General features: G+C 34.0%; 1 protein-coding gene across 2 annotated transcripts in view; it reads right to left on the minus strand.

Moving 5' to 3' along the window:
- Positions 1–23,409, minus strand: part of LOC122715063 (pikachurin-like) — a 189,036-nt gene that overhangs the window by 39,673 nt on the left and 125,954 nt on the right. For both annotated transcript variants that reach the window (XM_043936974.1, XM_043936976.1), the window contains exon 6: positions 5,974–6,175. In XM_043936974.1, the coding sequence (XP_043792909.1) occupies positions 5,974–6,175 (202 nt within the window). The remainder of the gene's footprint in view (positions 1–5,973; positions 6,176–23,409) is intronic.

Genomic DNA, 23,409 nt, shown 5'->3' on the forward strand with positions numbered 1-23,409 from the left:
ATCACGATAGTAGATTTCATTTCATTTACCAATTATACAAACGAAATTTTTATCAAGGTACGTTTGTTATTCTACTCTTTTCCATTGTTTGTTCGATAAATCAGGTTTGAATGAATTAACAACGGAAAAGATCAATGTTGCAACGTCAAGGAAAGATTAAATTTATATATCAAATAGATTATTATTATCATTCTTCTAATTTTTTAAACTGCATCCATTTTCCATTATCACAATTCCGAAATTTTAAATATCTTATAACAATTTTTTGCAAATGCAAACACGTGTACTCGAGATACAAAGAAGAACAATATAAAATCATTTTAAATGTAAACGATTCGCCTTATTTGCAAATCGTTATCCCGTAACGATCCATTCCTGAGCAGCTTAACGAAGCAGAATCCTTGCAATTTCTTCTCGCGATATATCTCAAAATTTCTTTTCTTTCTCTCGTCCAACGAGATATACGTGAAAAAAAAAAAAAGAAAAAAATATCCATCTACGAGTTATCATCACAAGTACGGTATTTAAAACGATTTAAACCGTGATGAAAGTTAGTGTGTTCGAGGGTGCAATCGTGAGAAAAGCCGATTAGCCAGACGGACGATATCCGAAACGGAAATTCAATTTCGGCCATTGTTGCGAGATAGATATACATATACATCCGTGAGAGTGTAAAAAAATAAAAGCTCGAAAAATAAAAGGAGTAGAGGTGCAAAATAACTATTTTCATCTTTATAGAAAGAAAGAAAAAAAAACCCAGTGACGCGATTTTCATCTGGTGTGAAATAATTAAGAATTTCCCTCGGGGAGATCACGACGATGAGAATCGTGACCCTGACCTTGTTCTTCGCGATATAGTGACCCCCAGCATGCAAGATGCACTTGACATTTTTAGATACCCTGCTGTCATTAAAGAAAAGTCACGTAGTTCGTGGAGTTCGATAGAATGAAATTGAAACGATTGTTGAAACGAGATTGTTGTAGCGAAAGATGATTCGTGATTTTGTGTAAGAGAATATATACATATATTGTATTCAATGAAAATTTCCTATAAATATATTTAATTAGCCGCTGAAGTCAAGCAAGTGGAATCAAACTAATCATAGTCAAATCAAATGGGGAATTAAATTTAATCCTAAATAAAGAACAGAACAAAAGGGGAAAAAGATCTTTCCTTCAAAGGTAAAAAGGATTAATGAATAATCGTGCAAAATTTAATGGAAAATATTTTAACAGATCTTTTTGCAACTCAATGGAAACAAGAATTTTAATCATCTGTACCTGATCTCGTATCGATATACCTAATATCAAAGTATCACGTTTTTGGAAAGCTTACGGGGTCAAGTGTCGAAACCAGTTACTTACCCTCCACATATTCGAGATCGAGAAGAAAACGGAACACACATGGCCCCCCTCCCCTCGAAAGAATCTTTTGGACACCGTCCAGGACTCAATTCCTATTTTTGTCTCGATCCTCGGGCTCACGCGATATTACTTCCGTTTCGAGCTTCCGCTCGTCGCTCGACCGTGCATGTAACCGTAATGCGGACATCCGTGTACGTGAAAGTGATTCTTTGAGCTTTCCACCCTCGCCCCGCCCTCTTTATCCTCAGTCGAAAGACACAGAGCACCACGACGACGACGACGACGACGACGACGACGGGTTACGTGAACGCGGCTTAACCGAAGAAAAGACCACTCAGATTGGATAGGTAAGCCGGAAAACTCGGGTGGCGAGAGAGACTTTGTTCCACCGTTGAAAGAGAACGGTAACTACACGGCCACAGATATAGGATCATAGCTTCTTCTTCTTCTTCTTCTTATTTCAGCCTCGGCTGACTTGCGAGAAGATTTCATTTCGCCTCGAAAGCGAATCTTCAGCCATCTCTCCACGCTTTGGAAAGGAAATATTTTACGGTGGCGACGTACTGAGAATTGGGGAGGGATGATCGTTGTACCCCGAGTGTCGTCAGAGTGAACGGGTTCGATTGGGATTAGGCGAGGAATATTTTCAAATTCGTTCGAACGGATCTCGATGATATAATTTGAAAAGAAATACGTTGACGATAGAATGTTGTTAAATTAAAATTTTAGGAGCTAGATTAGGTGTTATACGTTGGAATGTAAAACGTGTATAATTTTCTTTTGCAAAGTCTTCCCCTTGATTTCCCTATTGAAATATCCGAGATGGAGTCTCTATGATTAATTTCCCTTGTTAGAAGCAATATAATATTCGTATTTAAGATTTCTTTTTGAAGATTGATTTTCACATCGGTCAAACGGTTTCTGTAAAGATCGATATAATAAGAAAGGAAAGTAAATTCGATTCGAAGTACTTAGCTTTTCATTTGGACGAGATTTTTCTTTTTCTTTTTTTCCTTTTTTTTTTTTTTTTGATTGGTTAATATTCGATGTTTGTCCAGTACGAATAAATTCTACGATTGATCATTTGGCGCACGGTTAATGAATTATGGAAATGAAATCGGCGAACGACGAACGATTATCACGGCATCGTTGAATAAATTGCATTCAGACGAGGCTTTTATTCTTTCGATTATTTCCATAATTAAATAGAAATTTCCATTTTTCGGGGCCGAGGAAAACATATTTCAGGGTTTCGTCATTTCGGTTTTAACAGAACAAAAGCTTATTTATAAGAAAATTGAATGCTAGTTGAACGATGATATTGAAATTATGATATAAAACACAATAGATGTATTATATATTATTATAAACTTCTACATTTCTATAAAATATTTTCGATTTTAAATTTTAAATTATATACTTTTGAAGATACTTTTGCACATACCGTATTGGAAGAAGATAATGTGAAAATATTATGGATCATAAATAACAATTTATTATTATGAATGAATGTTGATGACACGTAATGTTAAATATGCAATAATTACAAAGTGCATTAACTGGGTGGACTAAAATACGATTAAAAATTATGGCAACTGTCTCGATTTTAATGACTCTTGTTATTCTCTCGATGGCTTGCACAACTTTCTTTTATGACACGTGCCATATGTACATGTGTATAGAAGAAACAATGAAAAAAACGATACAAAGAACGACGGATCAAACAAAAGAACTCCTTGCTCGTATATTTATATTTTTTCATTGTTATTAAACACTATCCCTCTGCTATTATTCTTAAAAATAATTATTTTCCAAGCTATCTTCATATTATTTTTCATAGATTGTTTAAATCAAATATCAAATATATTCAAATATAATATCAATTTTTTCTATAAGAATTAACGAAAAAAAAAAAAAAAAAAGAATAATTAGTTCTCAATGAATGAGTGAAAATTGAAATTTTTAGCAACTTTTTAGAATAAATTATTTAACGAATATTTTTCTTATTCCCTCCTCATCCAAAAATGTTATATGAATATATTAGAATATATCGACGAATATAAAAATTTCCACTTCTCTTTTTTGTTTTCTCTCCCATCGTTCCTTCCTCTTGCACAATTTCAATTACAACAATGAAACCGCGATATTTCTTCCAACTTCGCTTGTTACACTCACGACGTGGAATTAAAACGTGAAATACACCGTGCTACAACGAAAAACTTTCGCCAGAAAGTTTACAAAGCGGCCCTTTAGACCACCGGTAATGAAAACTTGAGAAAGGAAAACGGCAACATTAACTATAAAAACACGGCCTGCTCGTCGACGTGGGCAACCTCCGCCACGAGTTCGAACTTCCGGTTTCATAAATCGGCGGCTAGTCGCCACGAGTTATTAAGCTGTAAACGAAAAATTAGCTGCGGACCGGAATCCTTAATTAATGGCCCCGTCAAACTTACACCACAAAATGGCCACATAGTCATTGGTGGTGAGTGTATCTCGTGAAAGATGGCCGGGAAAACTTCTTTCCGGTCCCTTCTTCGCTTATTAAGAAAATGTAGTGGCGGCCAACTTCATCAACGCGATACTTTACAGCGAGATCTTAAGAAGATCTTGTTCCTACGAGATGAAATTCATTTAAGATGGGATCTTAAGGCTTTTTTAATTTTTACGATAAATTTTTAATTTGTTACTTATTGGTTGGAGTTTTCGTGATGAATATACGTCGAGGAATTTTTTTACTATTAAGTAAGTTTATAGTAGAATTCTGAGATATTTATAAAATGATACAATATTGATAAATTTTATTTTATTTATTAGGGATATTTCATCTAATTTTTGATAAATTTGATATTGATTTTTTGAGTAATTTAAATATGTTATTTATTCTATTCGTTTATCAATTTTGCAAGTTTGAATTAATGCATAACATTTTGAAGTATATTTCAAAATCTATAAATTACAAAGTTGAATTATGTAGTTGAAAATCGTGAAAATATTTGATAGTTAGAAATGTTGTACGCATTGATATCTGCATATGTTATTATCGTAATATATTAATTATATAATTAAGTGAAAATACATATCCGTAGGGAGAAACGAAAAAAGAATTCTGGCAAAGATAATTAAAAATTCGCCGAGAAGCAGAATGCAAACACGCTACGATAAATACAAACTAAAGTTTTCAAGCCTGTTTGTATATAGAGAGGATTAAAAAAGAGAATAAATTTAAAAATTACTACCTTCGAAACTTTAAACGAAGATTAATCCCACGAAAATCGTGTTACTTCGTTTCTTATCCAATTAACAAAAATTTCAATAATTTCGATTCGTAACATCAACGTGTCTTAATTCCATAAATTCGTATGAATTCTTTTCCATAGAATTCGATTCTTTATTAAAATAAAAAAAAACACTTTAATTTTGTGCCTTTAAAAGAGTTCCTTTGAGAGTGGATCAAGGACCGTTATACTCGCAGAAGGCGTCTCAAGGATGAAAATTAACCCTTCGAGAGCAGATGAGCGCTCGTCTTCGAGTCGAGTTTCGTCGAAGTTTATCGATCACGCGTTCCTCCTCCCGATAAGGAAACGTGTCTCGCGGTAAATTGAAGCAAATCGCGGTTTCGCGCGAATCCTTTGATGTCCCGCCGCTAATAGGGCAATGAGGTTTTCGGCCAAACTTGCGCCATATCGAGGCAAGTTATGGAAAGTTGGCATAATACTGGTGATATATGTCATCGGCAGGGATGCACCCAATTTGCGGCCAAACCGTTCGATTCGATACGCTCCTCCTATCGATCAACTTCCGTCGATACATCCGTTCTAAACTAACCTTCGATTTTTCGCGCCAATTCGGATCGGTTTACAAATTTATTCAATCGAACGATAATGGCTATTGATTTTAATTCGTATAGATAAATTGAAATATTTAAATTTTTGTACACATTTGAGTGATAGAATTGGAATCTATGGGGAGAGGAAGGTATGTACTTTTAATTTTGTAATTTTATAAGAATTGCATGAGAAATGAATAATAATGATTTAATGGTTAATTAATTTAGGATATTTAAAAAAATATGTATAATACGAAATTGTTTTCATCACTAGATCGAGGAAATTTAAATATATAATGCAGAATGCACAAGATAAGAGATATTCAAAACAAAGTGTATGTAAAGGGTGAAATTTTTAGTTCCATTTCTGTGCTCATAAAAATCTAAATTTGCATAAATACCCGCAATCTACTCGCTTTTAATTTCATAATAATGAAATTATATGTAAACTTGTATAATAACAATATGTTTTACAATATTAACTACTTTAAAAAATCTTTAAAAAGCGACTTCACGAAGAAGATGAATACATATATATATATACACATAAGTTATCAAATATCCTTATCAAACTTAAAAAATACACCGCACATAGGATATCTCAGGATAATAAAGAACCTTCCCAAACTAACTCACTTTCCAAACTCCTCTTCCCCTTTTTTCAACCAATCCGATCCCCTTTAAATAATCACGCTTCGATCGATCAACAATCCACTTTCCAAGCTATTTTACCTGAATTCGACGAACTATACGCGATCGTGGAAGCGTAATATCGTTACCTGAACTCGATGAATCCGTGATGCAGAATCAAGGCCATGAAGTCACCCTGAAGATCGTCCCTCTCCCCGGCCAGAAGCAAGATACCATCCCACGCCTCGGGACGGAATTCCAGTTCCAACTGGACGTGCTTGTATGCGGCCTTCAACGCGGGAAACGCAAGCCAACCGGAACCTGTGAACCTGGGCGATCTTACCTCGGCCTCTGCAAAAGTGAAAAGTTACCATCGTTAGAAAGTTAATTGTTATTATTATTATTAATATTAATACATTCGATAATAATTATTGATATTATCAATTGTTACAGTTGTTATTAACCCTCGACAAATTTCAACATTCGTATTATTCACGATTTCTTCAGAGAAACGATCTTCTATCGAGTTGTCGACGATTTACAGACAGTGCTTTTAAGTAGATCGACAACGATTGACAACGAAATTTGCATTTATCGACGAAGAATCGCATTGATTAGATTTTTTTTTGACGGATCTCACCTCGGATTTTATCGTTAATTGGAGTTAATTTCTTGGTTTCGTAAAAGAATATTATTATATTATACGTGTATTTGGAGAAACGAAGTGGACAGAAAATTAAATTCTATTTTTCTCGATTGTCCTTGTGTGACTATCTTTTATTTGGCTGATAGTGTATTTAAATAACATATCTCGTTGAGCAAGGAGAGTTACAATATTTGTTTACATACGTCAAATAATACGATATTTTCTTTCAGCCAGGCACAGTTTGACCGTATTAAAATCTTAGTAGAAACGATTCTCGTTTCGAGAGAACGTAAATAAAAGGCACAGTATCGAGACACATTGGAAGCAAAGCGGTTGCTTCGAAAGCGTGGCCCATATTTCGTTATCCACTTATCCCCTTCAAACTAATTGCCCCATATATCGATAAACCTTGGATTGCGAAAACAGAACCTCTCCGTCTTCGTCCCCTTTTTCGTCCCCACCCATTCGAGGGAACGAAGAAATATGGTTGGGATCGAGGGGGATACAGGATAGAGGAAAAGCTGGGAATCGAGAATTCCAGGGACAGGATGGAACGTCCTTCACCTTGGCTAACATAGATCCGACCAAAGGATACGGTATAGTATAGTATAGTATAGTATAGTATAGGAAAAAAGAAGGGTACTTTAGTGCTCATCGTACACGTAATTTGAAAGGTGGCCTATAAATCTGGAATGGAAAAACTGGAACTGTGTCCATAAGAGATCAGGAAATGGAATAACAGTTTCTTTCGATTTTTTGAGATGACAAAATATATCTCGACATGTAGAAATGAAATTCTTATTAATAAAACTTTTTACCTTTTTTCAGCATAATTTAATAAGCTTTCGTATGAATCCATAATTAATTAGTAAATTAATTTTTGTTTCAGCGAATTTTGACAAGATTTATGTAAATCTTGTACACTTTTAAGTTTAATAAGTTTCTTAATCGCCATTGTTATTGTAATTTCGAGAAACGAAAGGAGAAGAATTATCCAATCATTTTAATAAATAAAAGTTGGAACTTGATACGAAAAAGGAAAATAACTTTTAGAGTAAGATTTGATCGTGGATATGATAAAGATATTTGATTAATTTTTCGCTTCGATTATTAAAATTCAATCACCACGAATTTTCCTTCGCCGCGATGGCGAACCCGTTCGTTTTGCACGGCCGTGTTACAACGTTTAGAGCGAAAGGGAAGATGTAAATGTGTATTTGATACACGAGTGCTCGAGGACGAGAGCGAGTTAAGTCAATTTAATCTCGCGGTTTTATCTCAGGTAAGTCAATATCCGGGAAGAGAAATAAGAATACGAGGTTAACTCGATTTCCAGGTTTAATTGGCCACCGCCATCATGGATCTGGCAGTTGTGCAATTAACTCGATGTAGATTAAAGATCGTATCAAAAATAACTTACATACGGATACGGATTATTATTAATAACGATTTCGTTAAATGTATTTTCTCAAGTTTTTTTTCAATAAGTTTCATCTATGGAGATATGGAAAGTGTGCCTCTTCCTCTGTACCTTTTCCCGCGGTGGAATCAAAGTAAGAGACTTGAAAGGGAATCAGAGAAGCGTGGATACAGGATTAATTTCATATCGTGCGAGCGAAATTTCATTTTCGCATTTATCTCTCTTGGAAAATTGTATTTCTGTTTAACGGTATTAGAAAGAAAAAGTAATTTAATTTGGACAATGAAATTTTTCATATATGAGTATACACATATATTTCAATAACACGGTTAATTAAAATGAATTAAATAAAATTTCATATTGTGATGTTTTAATTTTTTTCTTTTTTTTTTTTTTAATTTCTACGATATATTCGTTTAAACAGATGAATAATAAAATAAATTTTGATACATTTGGCAAACGTGTCGAGAGACGATTTTACTGTTTTTTATTATTTTTACTACTATTTATACCATTATTTCTACTACTGTAAACAAGAATATATAATTTTTCATTATTTAAAGTTCGCTTGAAAAACATATTGTTATAAATTGTAGAATACGTATACCTTAATCTATATCGTCAAAAAGGGGGAAACTTTATAGCTCAGAAAAAATCCACAGGCTAATGGTTACACGTTACGAGCTAACAGATTAAAGAAGAGATTCGCAATCACAGCTAATTTAAAAAAAAAAAAAAAAAAAAAAAAGAAAGAAAAAATCAAGTTGGAGGCAAAAATGGCAATAAAAAAGTATCAAAGCTTTGTTTTGCAATAATTCGATGTTAGCGGATAAAGCGGATCCGATGAAAAATGTCGCGAGAATTGTCTTTCCATCTAGAGATCTGGTCGACAGTCGAACGGGTGCAACGTGATATCGTTTCACGTACAACGGTTGTGCAAAGTGTCGTGGAAAACCGTGGATAAAAAAAAAAAAAAAAAAAAAAGAAATCGGGAAAACCGCGTTGAATTCGCGCGAACATTTCAGATATCATCCTTTGTCACGTGTGTCGTGACGTTAAAAAAACAATATATCTCGTGTTCGAGCATAGGGGATTAACGATTTATTAATTTCTCTGCTTCTAAAATTTATTATAACATTGAATAATTCGATTGGATAATTTCTCTTTTTCCACTTTTCAATTTCAAGTTATACGAGATCAAACGCGGGGAACGAAAATGTCACAACGAGTAATGGTATTTTTGATTTCGAATTGTAGTAGCTGCGTCGAATTACAATTGGATATATTTGTTGCTTGTACGATTTTCAACGTTTTCGAGTTACTTCATTATACCGCTTAATCCGACCGTTTATTGACATCGATTGAATTATTCACTTGTTTATTACTGGATCTCGATTGGATTGTTTGTTGCCGCGAAACGTTTTGATTTCGTTTTGGATCGCATTCAGAAAATACGTCGTTTCTTTTAATGCAAAAATGGCGAAAAGGTTAGGTAACGGGCGAAAATTTGATGATTACGTTTTAAATTTGCCTTTGAAATTCTGATATAATGGATTATAATTGTCGTTACTTTAACAAGAAATTATAATCGGTTTTTTCCCTCCCCTCGATATTGATATTTAATATTAATTTCCAATGTTCGATATTACTAGTATAAGAACAATTTCCAATATTAATTTTCGATATTCAATTTTGATGTAGAATATTAAAAAAAAAAAAAAAAAAAGAAAGTCATAAAGATCAAGGAGAATATTTTTTTTGTCATAAAATTTGACGTAGAAAAATCTTCATGGTTTATCTATATAAAGATCGATAAAGAAGATAGAAATTTACTTTATTTCAAAATGACGAATTATTAAGATGTATCCTTCGTGTCGATTATAGAACAAATTATCCAGGTAAAGAGGAACATCCAGATTTCGAAATTCGATCGTTGCCGTTATAATACATGCATAGAAACTTGGTGGATAACGAACCGGAAAATCGCGTTATTTGTATTCCGGTGGCGCGAAAAAATTCCAACCGATATTATTCTCCGACTTTCTCTTCCCTCCATTTTTCATTGGATCTTCCTTAACTTTAATATATACATCGATAAATTCTTCTCCTCTTCCCTCGACAATCTCGCGTTTTATCTAAACGAAACGCGTTTGTGGATAATATTAATCCAAATCGATATGCAATAAAAAGAGAACGTATGTGTGATACACTTCCGTGATCGTACAACTTTTATCGACGAAATACACGAGATACTTGCGACTGACCTACCACGAATTCAATGGATCCTGCTGGTTTTACCAGCTTTCAGACTAGTATTCCTGTCATTTTTTTCCCTTCCTCCCTTGTAAAAGAAATTAATCCAAATATAACATCAAAAGTAATATATTTATTCAGATCAATGTTTATTATTCAATCATTATTATAAAAGGCGAATAAAAAATTGAATGAATTTAAATTTCTAAATACGTTACATCACGATGGATCATCGTAATCGCAAATTTCGATATTTTAACGTGAAAAACACGGGAATGAATTAAAAATTTTGTCATCAAAATGCTGTTGGAAAATAGAGGGAAACGTGCCATTGAAGCTGCTTTTTGAATTATCCCGATATCTCAATCGGTTGCCGAGATATAAGAGTTGAAAGTATCCATATAGCGCTTATAGTGCGGATATATGAATGGAGCCGCCATCTACATTTTTTCCTGGAAATGAGTACTACTGCATTTCTAGGAATCGCGTCTGACGCTTGTCTGGAGTTTGGGATAGGTCAGTGAGGCGAGGCGCGAGCGAAAGTTCCGAGTAAGCGACAAGGACGGAGATAGTAAACGATCGAAAATTATTCTTTCCTTTACACGACGATATCTCGGGAACCGGAAGTCGTATCGAGATAAATCAAAAAGCGTTTTAAAGGGGAAGGTTCAGCGCTTCTAATCGTCTTTGACTCATTGATTAAAAATCATTATCTTCAGAGTTATAGCGATTTAAAATTTTCCTAATTTCAATAGGATTTAAACGAGTTTTAAGGTAAATCATGTGATTTATAGGATCATTTTTGGAAAAATATTGCTTGTAACTATGTTATTGATGGTTGTAAATCGATTTAAAAATTATCCTAAATCGATTTAAAGTTATCTTTGATTCTTAATTGGATTAAGATTTGCTTCATGAAGCTTGGATGAAGCATATAATTTTTATTTCAGAACATTTGTGTATATCGTGTGTATATACAAGGTATCTCGTTTAAATTTAATTAACCAAAGTATTTGGAGAGATTTAAATAACTGCTTGCATCGAATTATCAGAAATTTTAATTTTCTATGATATTTGACGAATCTCTAATATTTTATTCATTGGCTACCTCGCTGCAGATTGCTCATTCCATCAACAATATTCTAGTTACATATAACTTCAAAAGCTTTAAAGCAAACGCAAACAACCTGAGAAACTTACGGGGTATACACACCCCGTAGTTTTCAAGTTTGCTGCAATTAAACAAACTTGTTTCCAAATTATGACACTATTACACGTTCAAGTAAATTTCACCGAATCAACAAGTCCACCGGTTTAATATTCATATTTCATTTTTAATTTCATTGAATTAATCAACAATTCCATTGAATTAAATAAGACTTATGTTTCAAATGATTTTTTTTTTAAATCAAGAACAAACCAATTAAATATTTTAAATTTCATTTCAATTATCTACTGGGAATATAGAACTACTTTATACACTTTGTTTTCCATAATATCGCAGATATAATTTCATTTTAATTTTTAATTATTTCCAAATGAAAAACAAACCAATGTGAAATCATAAATCTACATTATTCCAATTAATATATACATCTGTTGAAAACACAGAAATATTTTCTATGCGGATAATTTTCAATTAAAATTTAATATTACGAGTAAATATGCATGAAATATACATTTAACTTTCTTTACAATTTAATTGATTTTATTTCGTTTATAAATGTCAGATATATATTTCTATAATAAAAAATTAAAAAAAAAAGAAAGACAAAGACAAGATTTGTTTTTCTTATAAAAAACTTTTTACTCTCATGATTTTCATAATTATTTACCATCTTTTTGTCAAACTTCATAAACATCCTCTGTATCATCTTAAATCATTCATCTTTTACAAAACTTTCTATGGCAAGGAGCTCTGTCATTTCCATCCTCAATTCTGAGTAAAAATTTTATTACTCGTGGGATGACCTAATACTTTACACCCTCAGTTTCCATCGCAATTTCATGGACTTAATATTCCATTGTTCGATCCTTATAACGTTTATCGCGTTTATCAAACGCGAAGGACACTCGACCAGGAGTTGGTGAATTTTTGAAAAATTTCAAAGCCGCAAATTTCGCATAAAAGCTTCTTACCTTAAAGTTGTCCCCACTCTTCCCCATGGGACTTACGCGAATATTGAAGCCATTTTAGACCACGGTAAACAACGGACAATCAAGACATGAAAGTTTCAGCAAGCTGGATTCATCGAAACTTTTCTGCTGAAGATGCTTTTCTTCTATCCTCTGATAAATAAACATTTAACGACGATAGTTATGAAAGCTTTGAAACAGTTATGAAGAATTACGATTCATTTTTGACGATTTATCGATCTTTGTATAAATATTAGAGAGAAAATTTTTATTCTTTTTTTTTTATGAGAAATATATTAGAAGAAAATAATTATTTATAAAATTTATTTGTACAGACAAAGTGTGCAAATAATTATTGAAATTTAAAATTATGCATTTCTGAATTTAGTTTCGGTTATTGTGAAAAAAATTATCACAAAATTTCTTGTTCAATTGTTATTTTTTTCTTTGGATTATTATACATATATGTAATTCTTATTTAAATTAAATTTGTAAAGCAAATAAAGTAAATAAAAATTTATTTTTATTATATATTCTTTTCGCGAAAAAATGACACAAAAAATTTTTTTGGTTATGTAATATTTCGCGTATATCAAGTAATTTTTTGAAAATAATTTTCACGTGAATCATAACTAGGATTAAAAAGATAAAACGATGAAAAGGATCGATCGCTTGGGGCAATGATTTGAGCAGACATTATTTACAACTTTTTAAAAATCCAACTCTAACCATTCACGATAATTCATGATAATTTATCGATCTCGTATTTTCGAATACGATATTTTTTCGAATAATTTGTCGAGATTGTTCGAGAGATGGATTTAATTGATATTTAGATTCGTTTAAATGTTTCGTATGTCTAGTTTATTCGAGAAAATTGGTTATGTGTTTTAATTTAATAGGAGAAAATGGAGAACAGAATGAACAGATTTTATAATTCAAAGAGTTTTTGATCAACAAAATTTAATTTTCCATAATTTATAATTGATCAAATCATTTTCGTTAAATTCCTGTTGAAATTACTTCTCCACGATGAAAATTTAAAATCTTCTGCCCCAGAATATATCCCCAATATATTACAATTTCGAAAAATTTTTTTAATCACTTTCCATTTATTAACTGTAATTTTAAACAAACGAGTTCTGTCTTCTAAGTGTTCTGATATTTTAAATATTTAAGTCAGCAAATTTCATTTAATCCTTCGCGAAATTTCGTAGTTTAAAAACAAAATTTCAAATTAGTGAGCAAAATTAAGAGTAACGTCTCTCAGTTAGACAGTTAATGGCCTTTTGAAGAAACTTTGTAATTCGTTTTAAAAAGTAAAAAGAAACGTTGGATTAACTATGCAAAGTTCTAAAGAGAATACTTTGAAGAGAAATAAGATTTTTTTTCCCCCTATTAACCTTGTTTTATTTTTTCATATTTCATATTTTTTCCAAAACTGTTATCTCATTACATTATTTATAAATCGATATTAAAATACGATTGAATAAATTGATAAATTATTCCCCCTCCCCCAAACAAAATTCCAAGCATATTACAAAATATTATGTTATAAAATTTATATTATAATATATAAATTATAATAATTATATATATATATTATAATAATTAAATGTTATAAAAATTAGGATAACGTCGAATTGATACTCATTATCGTCGATCCAGAGGATAATAAGACGATATATCTCAGAGGATATATCTCGAAATAAGATGCAACAAAGGAGAAAAATGGAAGAAAGAGAGGATCGAAATTATCGAGTCGACGGGATCAATAACCTTCGGTTTTCTGTTCCACGTGTATGATCAGTCACTTTGGCCCATAGCCAAAACCAGTTCCTCGCTGGGGCCTCAATTAACCACTTCACTTGCTACGGGCCACGAGGCGCGATTTATCGCGCGTGTAGATTTGCAAGCTATGCCAAACAGAAGTATCGCTGATCGAGTTTCCATCTGGTGATATAATATCGCAAAATATAATATCGTCGAATACGCTTTGCGAGATCGATCGAACCATTATTTGAATCATTTCGCCACGATGGTTCCAGACGATGGAATGAAATTTAATATTTCTTAGTTTTCTTTACGAAATAAGAGATTTGAGAAATTTGGGAGATTTTTAACGAGAGAAGAACGACAATCAATTTGTTTCGAAAATAAGAAGAAAAGAATTCGAAAATCTTCATTGTGAAAATCAAAATTTCATTTTTTGGATTTACAATAAAAATATTCAATAAGCGTGATACTACAAAATCTTTCATGAATCTATTTTCTTTTTTTAAAATTACTCTCGTATCATTCCATTCCTTTCGTACATTTCTTAACATCTCAACAATCTCTCGAATAATATCATTAGAATATTCAATTCGATTATCTTTTTCAGCTCGTTTTCGCTCTAACGATCTGAACAAGCTTCCTCCATTTCCTTTTTCCTTCCCCTCTTCTAAAAAAAAAAAAAAAAGAAGATTCTACACAATGTTAACAACAATTTTACATATATACATATCTACTCAATCTTCATATACTTATATAACGGACAATTTTATTTCGTATAAAATATTATGAGTATATAAAGCATAATAAAATGGAGCAGAGATGAAATCAAGCTCTAAATCTCCAATATTTTGTTCATTTCTTCAATAAACCTATAATTTTACAAGCAGAGTAAAATTTTAAATTATAAAACATTCTAATACTCTATTATAATCCTATTAACACAAAATATTTTTCAAAAACTACGTTCCAAATATAAAAAAAACAACAACAACTAATCTCATCCTTCATATTCTAAACACCTTCGTCCAATTCAATATAATTTCTCAATAATGTAAATATTCGAATACTTTTGTTACTACACATGTATATACACATTTGCACGCAAACCAGTCCCAGTTTACCAGGCATAGTCGAACAGAAGAGGAAGTTCCACCGGTTAATACGAAACCGCGGTCAATTTAAGATTCATCTTAAGGCGTGAGACTGTCTCGAGTGTATAAATCGGTCTATCATAAGGAGGATTCACGATGTTCCACGATGTTCCTACACCCTACCCCCTCTGTTTCCCATAACGTCAAAAGGGCGACGTGCATCCAATTTGATTGATCGTTTCAACGGATTGGAGGCGTGCCTTTGTGCAAATTATACGAAGAGATCCCCTCCCTCCTCCCTCGCAAACTAAACAAACAATCGTCATCGTTTTTACGTTCGCGCGTGGAAGGATGTTAATGAAATTCCTCTCTCTCTGTTTTCTCCCTTTTCCTTCGCCTCTCTCTTCTTTTTCCTTTATTTTTTTGCTTTGATTTTCCTTCAATTCGTCGCGGTCGACATTGCTACTCCGTCAATTTCTTCCCTTAATTGCTTGCTTCTCTCCCTTTCTTCGCATCCCTCCTCCTCTTCTGTTTCAACTTCTTTTCTTCGAGCGCATGCCGATTCCCCACTCCCTCGAAACTCTTTACTTCCGGTCTGCGGTATTTCCAACCGTCTTTTCTCGCTTCCACTCGCCGGTCTCGGGATTTTCTCTACCTCGGTTGTTTTAACGTCGCTTTTATACGGCTCAGTTTAGCCGTTACCTTCCTTTTTTCGCGCTTTCCAACATTCTTTTTTATCCTCTTCTCTTTATTTCCCGCCCTTTTGTTTACGCGTACACGTTGCTCTTTAAATCGCCACGTTAACCGAACTCCGTTGTGTTAGAGGGTATTCCATTGTTTTGCATCCTTTTAAAGAGAATTTCGAATTTGCGGATAGACGTTCAATTGTTGGAACGCGAGGAAGAACGAAATGAAGACAGATAATATCATTATCGCGATTTTTTTCTCCCGACAATTTTCTTGACAAAGAGACAATTAAATTTTATCGCGATGATCCTGAAAATATTATTTTCATCATCCCCATTATCCTTGTAGAACCCTTGGAGCAAAGAATCCAATTTCTCTTGCAAAGATTCCATCGATTCAAAGATATCGGTATCCCATCCCCGTTTGAATAATTTCAATTCATCCCACGCCACCCATCCTTGAAAAAAATTTCTCAAACGTTCGCAATTTCCTTTACAACCCTCCCCCTCTAGAACAGTAGAGAGAACCCAATTATTCTTTCTCTCGACACCGTTTGCATGCAAGAATTTTCAAAGGCCATGCTCGACAACCTCGTTCCAAGAAAAATATCCAACGTTTTTCGCAAGGATGTATTCCATCGGTCGAGAACGTATGGCGAGCAATTTGGTCAACCCTTTATTCTCTCGAGGAACATCGATTCCATCGGTCGAAACGCAGCCGAAACAGAATGAAACGATCGCGAAGCATCTCGGCGGAAGAGCATATTTTGTTCATCTTCCCGGATGTGCGAAGGAATAAGGTGGACGAGGGGGTGGAAGATCGATGGAGCAACGTGGAATTCGTTCGATTTCGACTGTTTTCGAAGAATTTTTAACACAACAGCTGCCAAGCTGACCACCGATCTCGATAAATTCTCGTCCGTGAGATTTTTGCTCCGTCGAAAGAGATACTTCGTTTCCTTAAACGGATTATTTCTCGATGATGATGGAAATTAAGGATTGTTATTTTTCTTATTATATCTTTTTCTTCTATGGAGAATTATATTGTTACTGTTTGAATGGATTGTTAAGTCTGAAAACTTTTTCTTTTCGAGAAGGAAAGGTATAATTATAGTTTTTTCTTTTATTTCGATGAAAATTCTCTTTCTTCTTTCTTTCTTAATTTTGAAAATGAATATCGAACGATTATGATGCACACGTTATATTAACGATTCTTTTTCCTTATTTTCTCCTTCTTTTTTCGAAGAAAGAGATTAGCTGACAGCTTCGATACGTACGAATTAATCGGAAAATACCGTCGAGAGTAACGTATATATATATAAAAGAAAAGTAACGATTCGATGGAAACGTGTAATTATGCAAAAGCGAGACCGCCAGGGAACGAGTTTTCTCGTTTCGATCGGATCTCCACGCGCGTCAAATTAGCCGGTTTATCGAAAATTACACCGCATACACTATGATTACAGGACGCCTACATGGATGTATAAATTTAATGCCCCTTTGCACCGCGTCGAATCAGCACGGGTTTAATAGCAACGTAAGAAGATTTAAATTTTGATAAAAAAAAAAAAAAAGAAACAATCATCTTTCTTCCCCTCCCTTTAAATAAAAATTCATCACACAAATATAATATATAAACTCAAAATTTAAATATCCTTCAACTCAGGAACTAATTGAAAAGGAAAATAAATTTCAAGCTTTAATTATACTCGAAACAACAAAATTGCATATTAGTATTTGTCGAGTAATATATATCTGCACGATGTATTATTAATGTATACGACGGATAAAAGTACACGTGTTTACCTTCGAAAGTTAATTTCCATTAAAGTTAAAATCAACACTCTCCCCTTTCTCGACGATATTAAAATGATATTACTCGTTCGACATTTTGCTCTTTATTTTGCCACGATGAAGATAAGATAGAAAAACCGTTAAATCATGGACATTTGTAAAAAGGGTTTTGAATAAGTAAGGTGTACACACGGAAAATCCAGAAAAATTAATTATAACGGGGGTTGAAGAGGGTTGGGGAATGCGAAATGGCGAAATAAGAGGGTTATGGGCGGGGAAAAAAGCGTATGAAATAAATGGGGACCGGTTCTCGAAAACCGGTGTGGCAGTAAATAAAGTCAATTTCTTTTTCTTATTCGAGGATTCCTCGTATTTCTCGCTTTTGCTCAATTTAATTTAAACAATGCGCCTGCCATTTTTACTCGCGCCACCCCAATCCGGATTACCTCGCCTCCCTTTTAACCCTATCGTTTCTTCCTGCAATTCCTCGAAACGCGTAAATAATACTGACTGAATAATCAATCTCTGAAAACTAATTTTTCGAAAATTTAAAAAGTATTTTTGGAAACGTAAGAAAGAAATTTTAATGTAAAGTGTAAATCGAATGGAATTTAAAGTAATCGAAAAGGAAATCTAAATAAAGATCGAGATTAATTTTTGGCTAAAATAAACATAGAGTTAATTTAACCCTCCCCAGAGAAAATTGTACGGAATTATCTTAAAATCTTATCCTGGTCTGATCGTACGTAAAATTACAAAAACCCTTCCCATTTTATTAAAACTTTTATTATAAGACCTAGCATACAAGAAATGTTTATCATCGACGTGACTGCAATACAAGGATATGAAATAAAATTGTTAATATCCAGTTAATTACTCTTCTAAACACTTTATACACAAACAAAAATCATTGATTTTTATCTTATATATATATTCAAACATAATAACAACCTCTGTTCCAATCGTAACGAATATTTACAATCAATTATCATAAATCATAAAACAAATTATTCTTTCTTTTCCTAGTCAATCCATTCGTCTAATAAAATGCTACGATCAATTGCAAAGCGATTTTCTCCTTTCGAATACGATATAACGTCGAAAATGATTATTACATATAAAAATTATCGCATCCCCGATCTGCAACGGAAGACAAAGAAATTTGAAACGCTTGGTTGGAGGGAAGGGACGAGAGATAAAACACGCGCGTTGGAGTCAGCAGCTCTGGAGCAAGGGTGTAACGCTCGTGTAACGCAGACGGTGAGTTTCGTGCTTCGAGGATGAAGGTCCGCGAGGAAGAGGAGGAGGAGGAGGAGGAGGAGGAGGAGGGTAAGTGGCCGCGCGTTCACGTGTTCACGTCGCGGGGGTGTGTAAATGAAAAATGCAGCGGCGGAAAAAGAGCGTCGGATATATTTCCAGGCGAAGAAGGGTCGCCTCCATTAATGCCACCCTATCCCGGCGGGGTTGATAATGGTTTTGAACGTGTTTGCGCCCCATTCGTCCATTCCCCCCGCGCGAAAGTGCACTTCTGCCCTTTCCTGGACCTTTGTTTCCTGGTTCGACGCCTGGTCCGCAAGCAGTGGAGAAGGGGATATGATATTCGTATCGAATTGAATTTCGCATTTTCGCGCCAGGTTTTAATTATCTTTGGCTTTTAAATGGGCGTGATTGACGAGGAAGGGGAATAGGGTGAGGACGAGCGTTGGGGCGTGAATGAAGAGCGTTTGAGAAAAGAGGGTGAACGAGCACTCTTGAGGTTATTAGAGAATTTTAGAGAAATGGAGTGGCGGTAATATTGTTGGAGTTTAAAAAAGATTTATCGCGACAAAGGGGTATATTCCCTCGAATTATTAACTCGCGAGAAAGCGAAAGTGAAGTCGGGCTTAATCGAGTGTAGTATCGGGCAATTGGAATTAATTAGAAAGGAATTGATCTAATATCAATGTTTCTGGTTCGTTTAAAATTTTGTTGGAGGGTTGGAGTAATAACGATAATAATAAAGATAAAGGTGAGTGGTGTATGTTGGAGAAAATGATAATCAATTGTTATCAAAATATGTTTGATTCAATTACAGAGATTTGGATATAAAATGGATGCATTATTATTTATTAATTATAAATCATAATTCTTGAGAATATTAAAAAAGAAAGTAAGTTTTTATACATTGATTTATACACTTTATGTATCGATGATCATTTCATGAAGGAATCGTTAGAATTTTACCCTTCTCGAACCAGGAAACATCTTATCAGATTAATTATTTGTCATTGATTCCTAGATTTTTGAATTGAGGTTGTGGAATGGCTTTATCATGGACGACAATATTCTGAGGAATTATCTTTGGATCGCGAGGCATGCACGAGGAATGAGATGAAAGCGTAAATAAGGAATGGTGGATCCTGAAGCTTGCCTCATTCACGAAAATTGGAATTTCTATAGAAGATTCCCCGCGTAGTTTTGGTAAAAGGAAAAAACTGTTGCTCAAACTGTTTCTTTACATCTCACATATGTGAAACATAACGCCTGCTTGCTGAATGAATCTTGTACATTACACTTTTCCATCAGTTCTAACTAATAGGACGATCAAATAACTCGTAATTTCTAAAATTTATATTTATAAAATTTAAAATATATTTTCGAAAAATTGATGGAATGGAATTATCGAGGCAAATCAATGTCGTGCACGAATATTAAAAAATTGTATGATTACTTTTTCTGTTGATGGATTTTTCTATTTTCAAATATCAATATCTGCGAATGTAATTTTCTTCGAAGCAAAGAAAACTTTTTCTCAGGTTTACATTTCGAAACAACTAAAATAACTTCAAATTGACCGGAAAGAAGTCTCTTCTGGCCAATTGCCAAACCTTCGACCACGTCCAATTATCGATCGTCTTCGATTTTAAACCATTTTTCTTCCATTCACCCACATCTTCGATAAAAATCCGCTATTATTCCGTCCACGAGACGATTTTAATCATCTTTAATGCCGAGATCAGGCAGTGGACAGGTGGACTTTAATACGTGTCAAGTTTTACGACGTGAGTTAGGTTTATAATAGAAATCCGACTTCATCACCGTTTTCGAAAGTTAAACCTTATAATATCCTTTCTTTATCCTTGATATAAAATCTTCGATACGATTTTAAAAGTCGAAGCTATTTTTTTTTTTCTTTTCTTATATGTCAAGAATAATCCTTATGAGAATAATCTTTGAGGAAAGTTTAAAAGTTTGTATATAAAATGAATCTTTGATAGGATTATAACTAAAGAAAAAAGGTGACAGCACCTTTTGATTTAATTTGTTGTAATTTCGATAGAATGATCGAAACATTTCAATGTAAAAATTTAGTTTCTCATTAAGTTGGAGACTTGAATTGACGAAAGTAATTAAATAACAAAGATTTTTCTCGTATCGAGCCTCTTATTTATAACAATATTCCCACCAATACTTGCAACTTCCATTTTATAAAATTTAAAAAAATTCTCACGCTTTTAAATCAACTTCCAAAACATATATTTATACACATATAATACTTTTAAACTCCACGCCTGTACCGTTCACCGTTCCCACGGTGGAACGCACCAATCATAATATTTTCGTTCGTTTAAATCGTATATACAGTCGAAACAAAACAAAGAAAAGTACGCAGAAGTTATAATCCGTGGATCTCCTTGGCTTGGAGGACGGCGACGAACAACGAGCGTTATCAGTATTATTCCCGCATCGAAGCGAGCCGGAGTCCCTCATAATTAGTTCCACTCGCGTCTGACAATTAACAGGCTGGTTGGAGGCGGTCCGTGACACGAACACCGCCAATAATCGTAGCGTGCAAATCGATGGCCCATTAGAAACACACGCCATCCCTTTTACCACCGAAAATTATTGCCTCCAATTATCCCGGTCGAATTATTGATTGAACATCGAGTCGCGCGAATATTATATTACCCCAATTTGATAACGCAAAAACCGTTATCCGTTAATTGATCTCGAGGAGGGAAGGAGGAGGAGGAGGAGGGGGAGATCATCATCCGGCTTTCTCTTCCGGTAAGTTTCTTATCTCTGGATATTGGATAGGTAACGATTCGAGGTTAAATTGGATCGTGCCCGTTTGTAGATTTGTCGAGCTTTCGAAGGGGATGGGAAGGTGGAGGGGAAGGTAGAATCCACGAGGATCGTCGCCAAACTGCGATTGGTTTGATTCGATTTTCGAATTGCTGATTAGCTCGAATTTCACTTTTATGACGTAATTGTTTGCTTCGTTAGAAATAAATTTATTGTCACCTCCTTTGAGATAAAACACGTTGTAATCGTATAATTTAAGTGATATTTAATAGTAAGTTTAATTCTATTGTTATCGTCCAAGGATCGTTTAATCCGTTTAAATCAGGAAATCTTGAAACAAATGGAACGTGTCTTAGGATTATCCTGTTTTCTACGATCTCAACTTTTCTTGAAAGGGGGGGGGGGAATAATAGGAGTGCTCTTATCTTCTCCACTCATTGTCAGGTACAATTCTCTAAACGAGAATTTATATATTTTTTGAATAATATTCGAACGAAGAAAATTATTGTTAAATAATACAAGTCTTCAATTAAACGTTTATTGAAAAGAAGAAAAACTGTCTCGGATAATCGATGAAACGACACGTAAAAATGTTTATGAATTTAAAAGCAATTGTATCGTACGTAATAATAAGATAAAACTCTTGGCGAGTATTTTCCAAATTTTTTAAAATCCAAAAATCCGAGAAGAATGCAAGAATAATCGGACGAGGTTGAAGATAAATAAATAAATAAATAAAAAAAAGCAAACAAGCATCTAAATCAAACGTTCATCAATCTCGAAGCATCACAAATTTCTTCCTATCCCTCTCCTATCTCCCTCCACGAGTCTAATTAACTCGCAACGTACCCCATCTATTCCCTAATTACCCCCAAACTGCGTAATAAATCACCCTCATTAGCAGCGCGGTCTCTCGATTAAAAGTAAAGGGAGAAGGGGGGAAAAAGAGCTGGAAAGAAGCTCAAATATATAAATTCGTGCGAACAGACTCGTCGTCTCTAATAAAAATACACGGAGGAGGCAACGAACGATACAACGAAGGGGGGAAAATTTTCTTCGCGGAGAAGGGGAGAAATTTAATTAACAACGAGATGAAACGAGAGGGATGTATGGTGACTGGGCATTAAAACAGAATCAACGGCACACGGCGAACGCCTCGAAATCGCGAGATCGTCAGAAGGGAAAACGGTGAAACATCGTCGGTGGTGGATGGTCGCCTGATATCGATTTTACAATCAAGAGAAAGAGAGAGAGAGAGAGAGAGAGAGAGAGAGAGAGAGAGAGAGAGAGAGAGGGAATTGTACGTTTTCCAACGGGCACGTACGTTCATGACTTTTCGTCGAGTACGTGTCACGTCGTCCACGTGGCACGTTCCGTTTAATTTGTCGCATCGGTTCGAGAAAGGAAGTTGATTTAAATTCTACGTATGACCTGTTGTTAGATGATCCTGGCTCTTTATTTACGCTTACGGTGTGAAAATACGCAAACGACCTATTTGAGGATAACTGTGACGTGGAATAAATAAAGTGGATGTGAATGAAAATAAGGGGAGGGGAGTTGACGTGGTTCTTTAATTTGTAATTTTGGAACATTTTTTTTTTTTTCTTGATAAGTAACAATTTCACTTCATTTTCTTTGCGAAAATATAAGAAAAAAATATCTCTATTCGTAATTAACGAGTGGAAAGATGAATAATTAATTTTCCTCAAAAAGAGTCG

The sequence above is a fragment of the Apis laboriosa genome, unplaced genomic scaffold (assembly GCF_014066325.1).
Source record: "Apis laboriosa isolate Shangri-la unplaced genomic scaffold, ASM1406632v1 scaffold34_cov151, whole genome shotgun sequence".
Classification (NCBI taxonomy): domain Eukaryota; kingdom Metazoa; phylum Arthropoda; class Insecta; order Hymenoptera; family Apidae; genus Apis; species Apis laboriosa.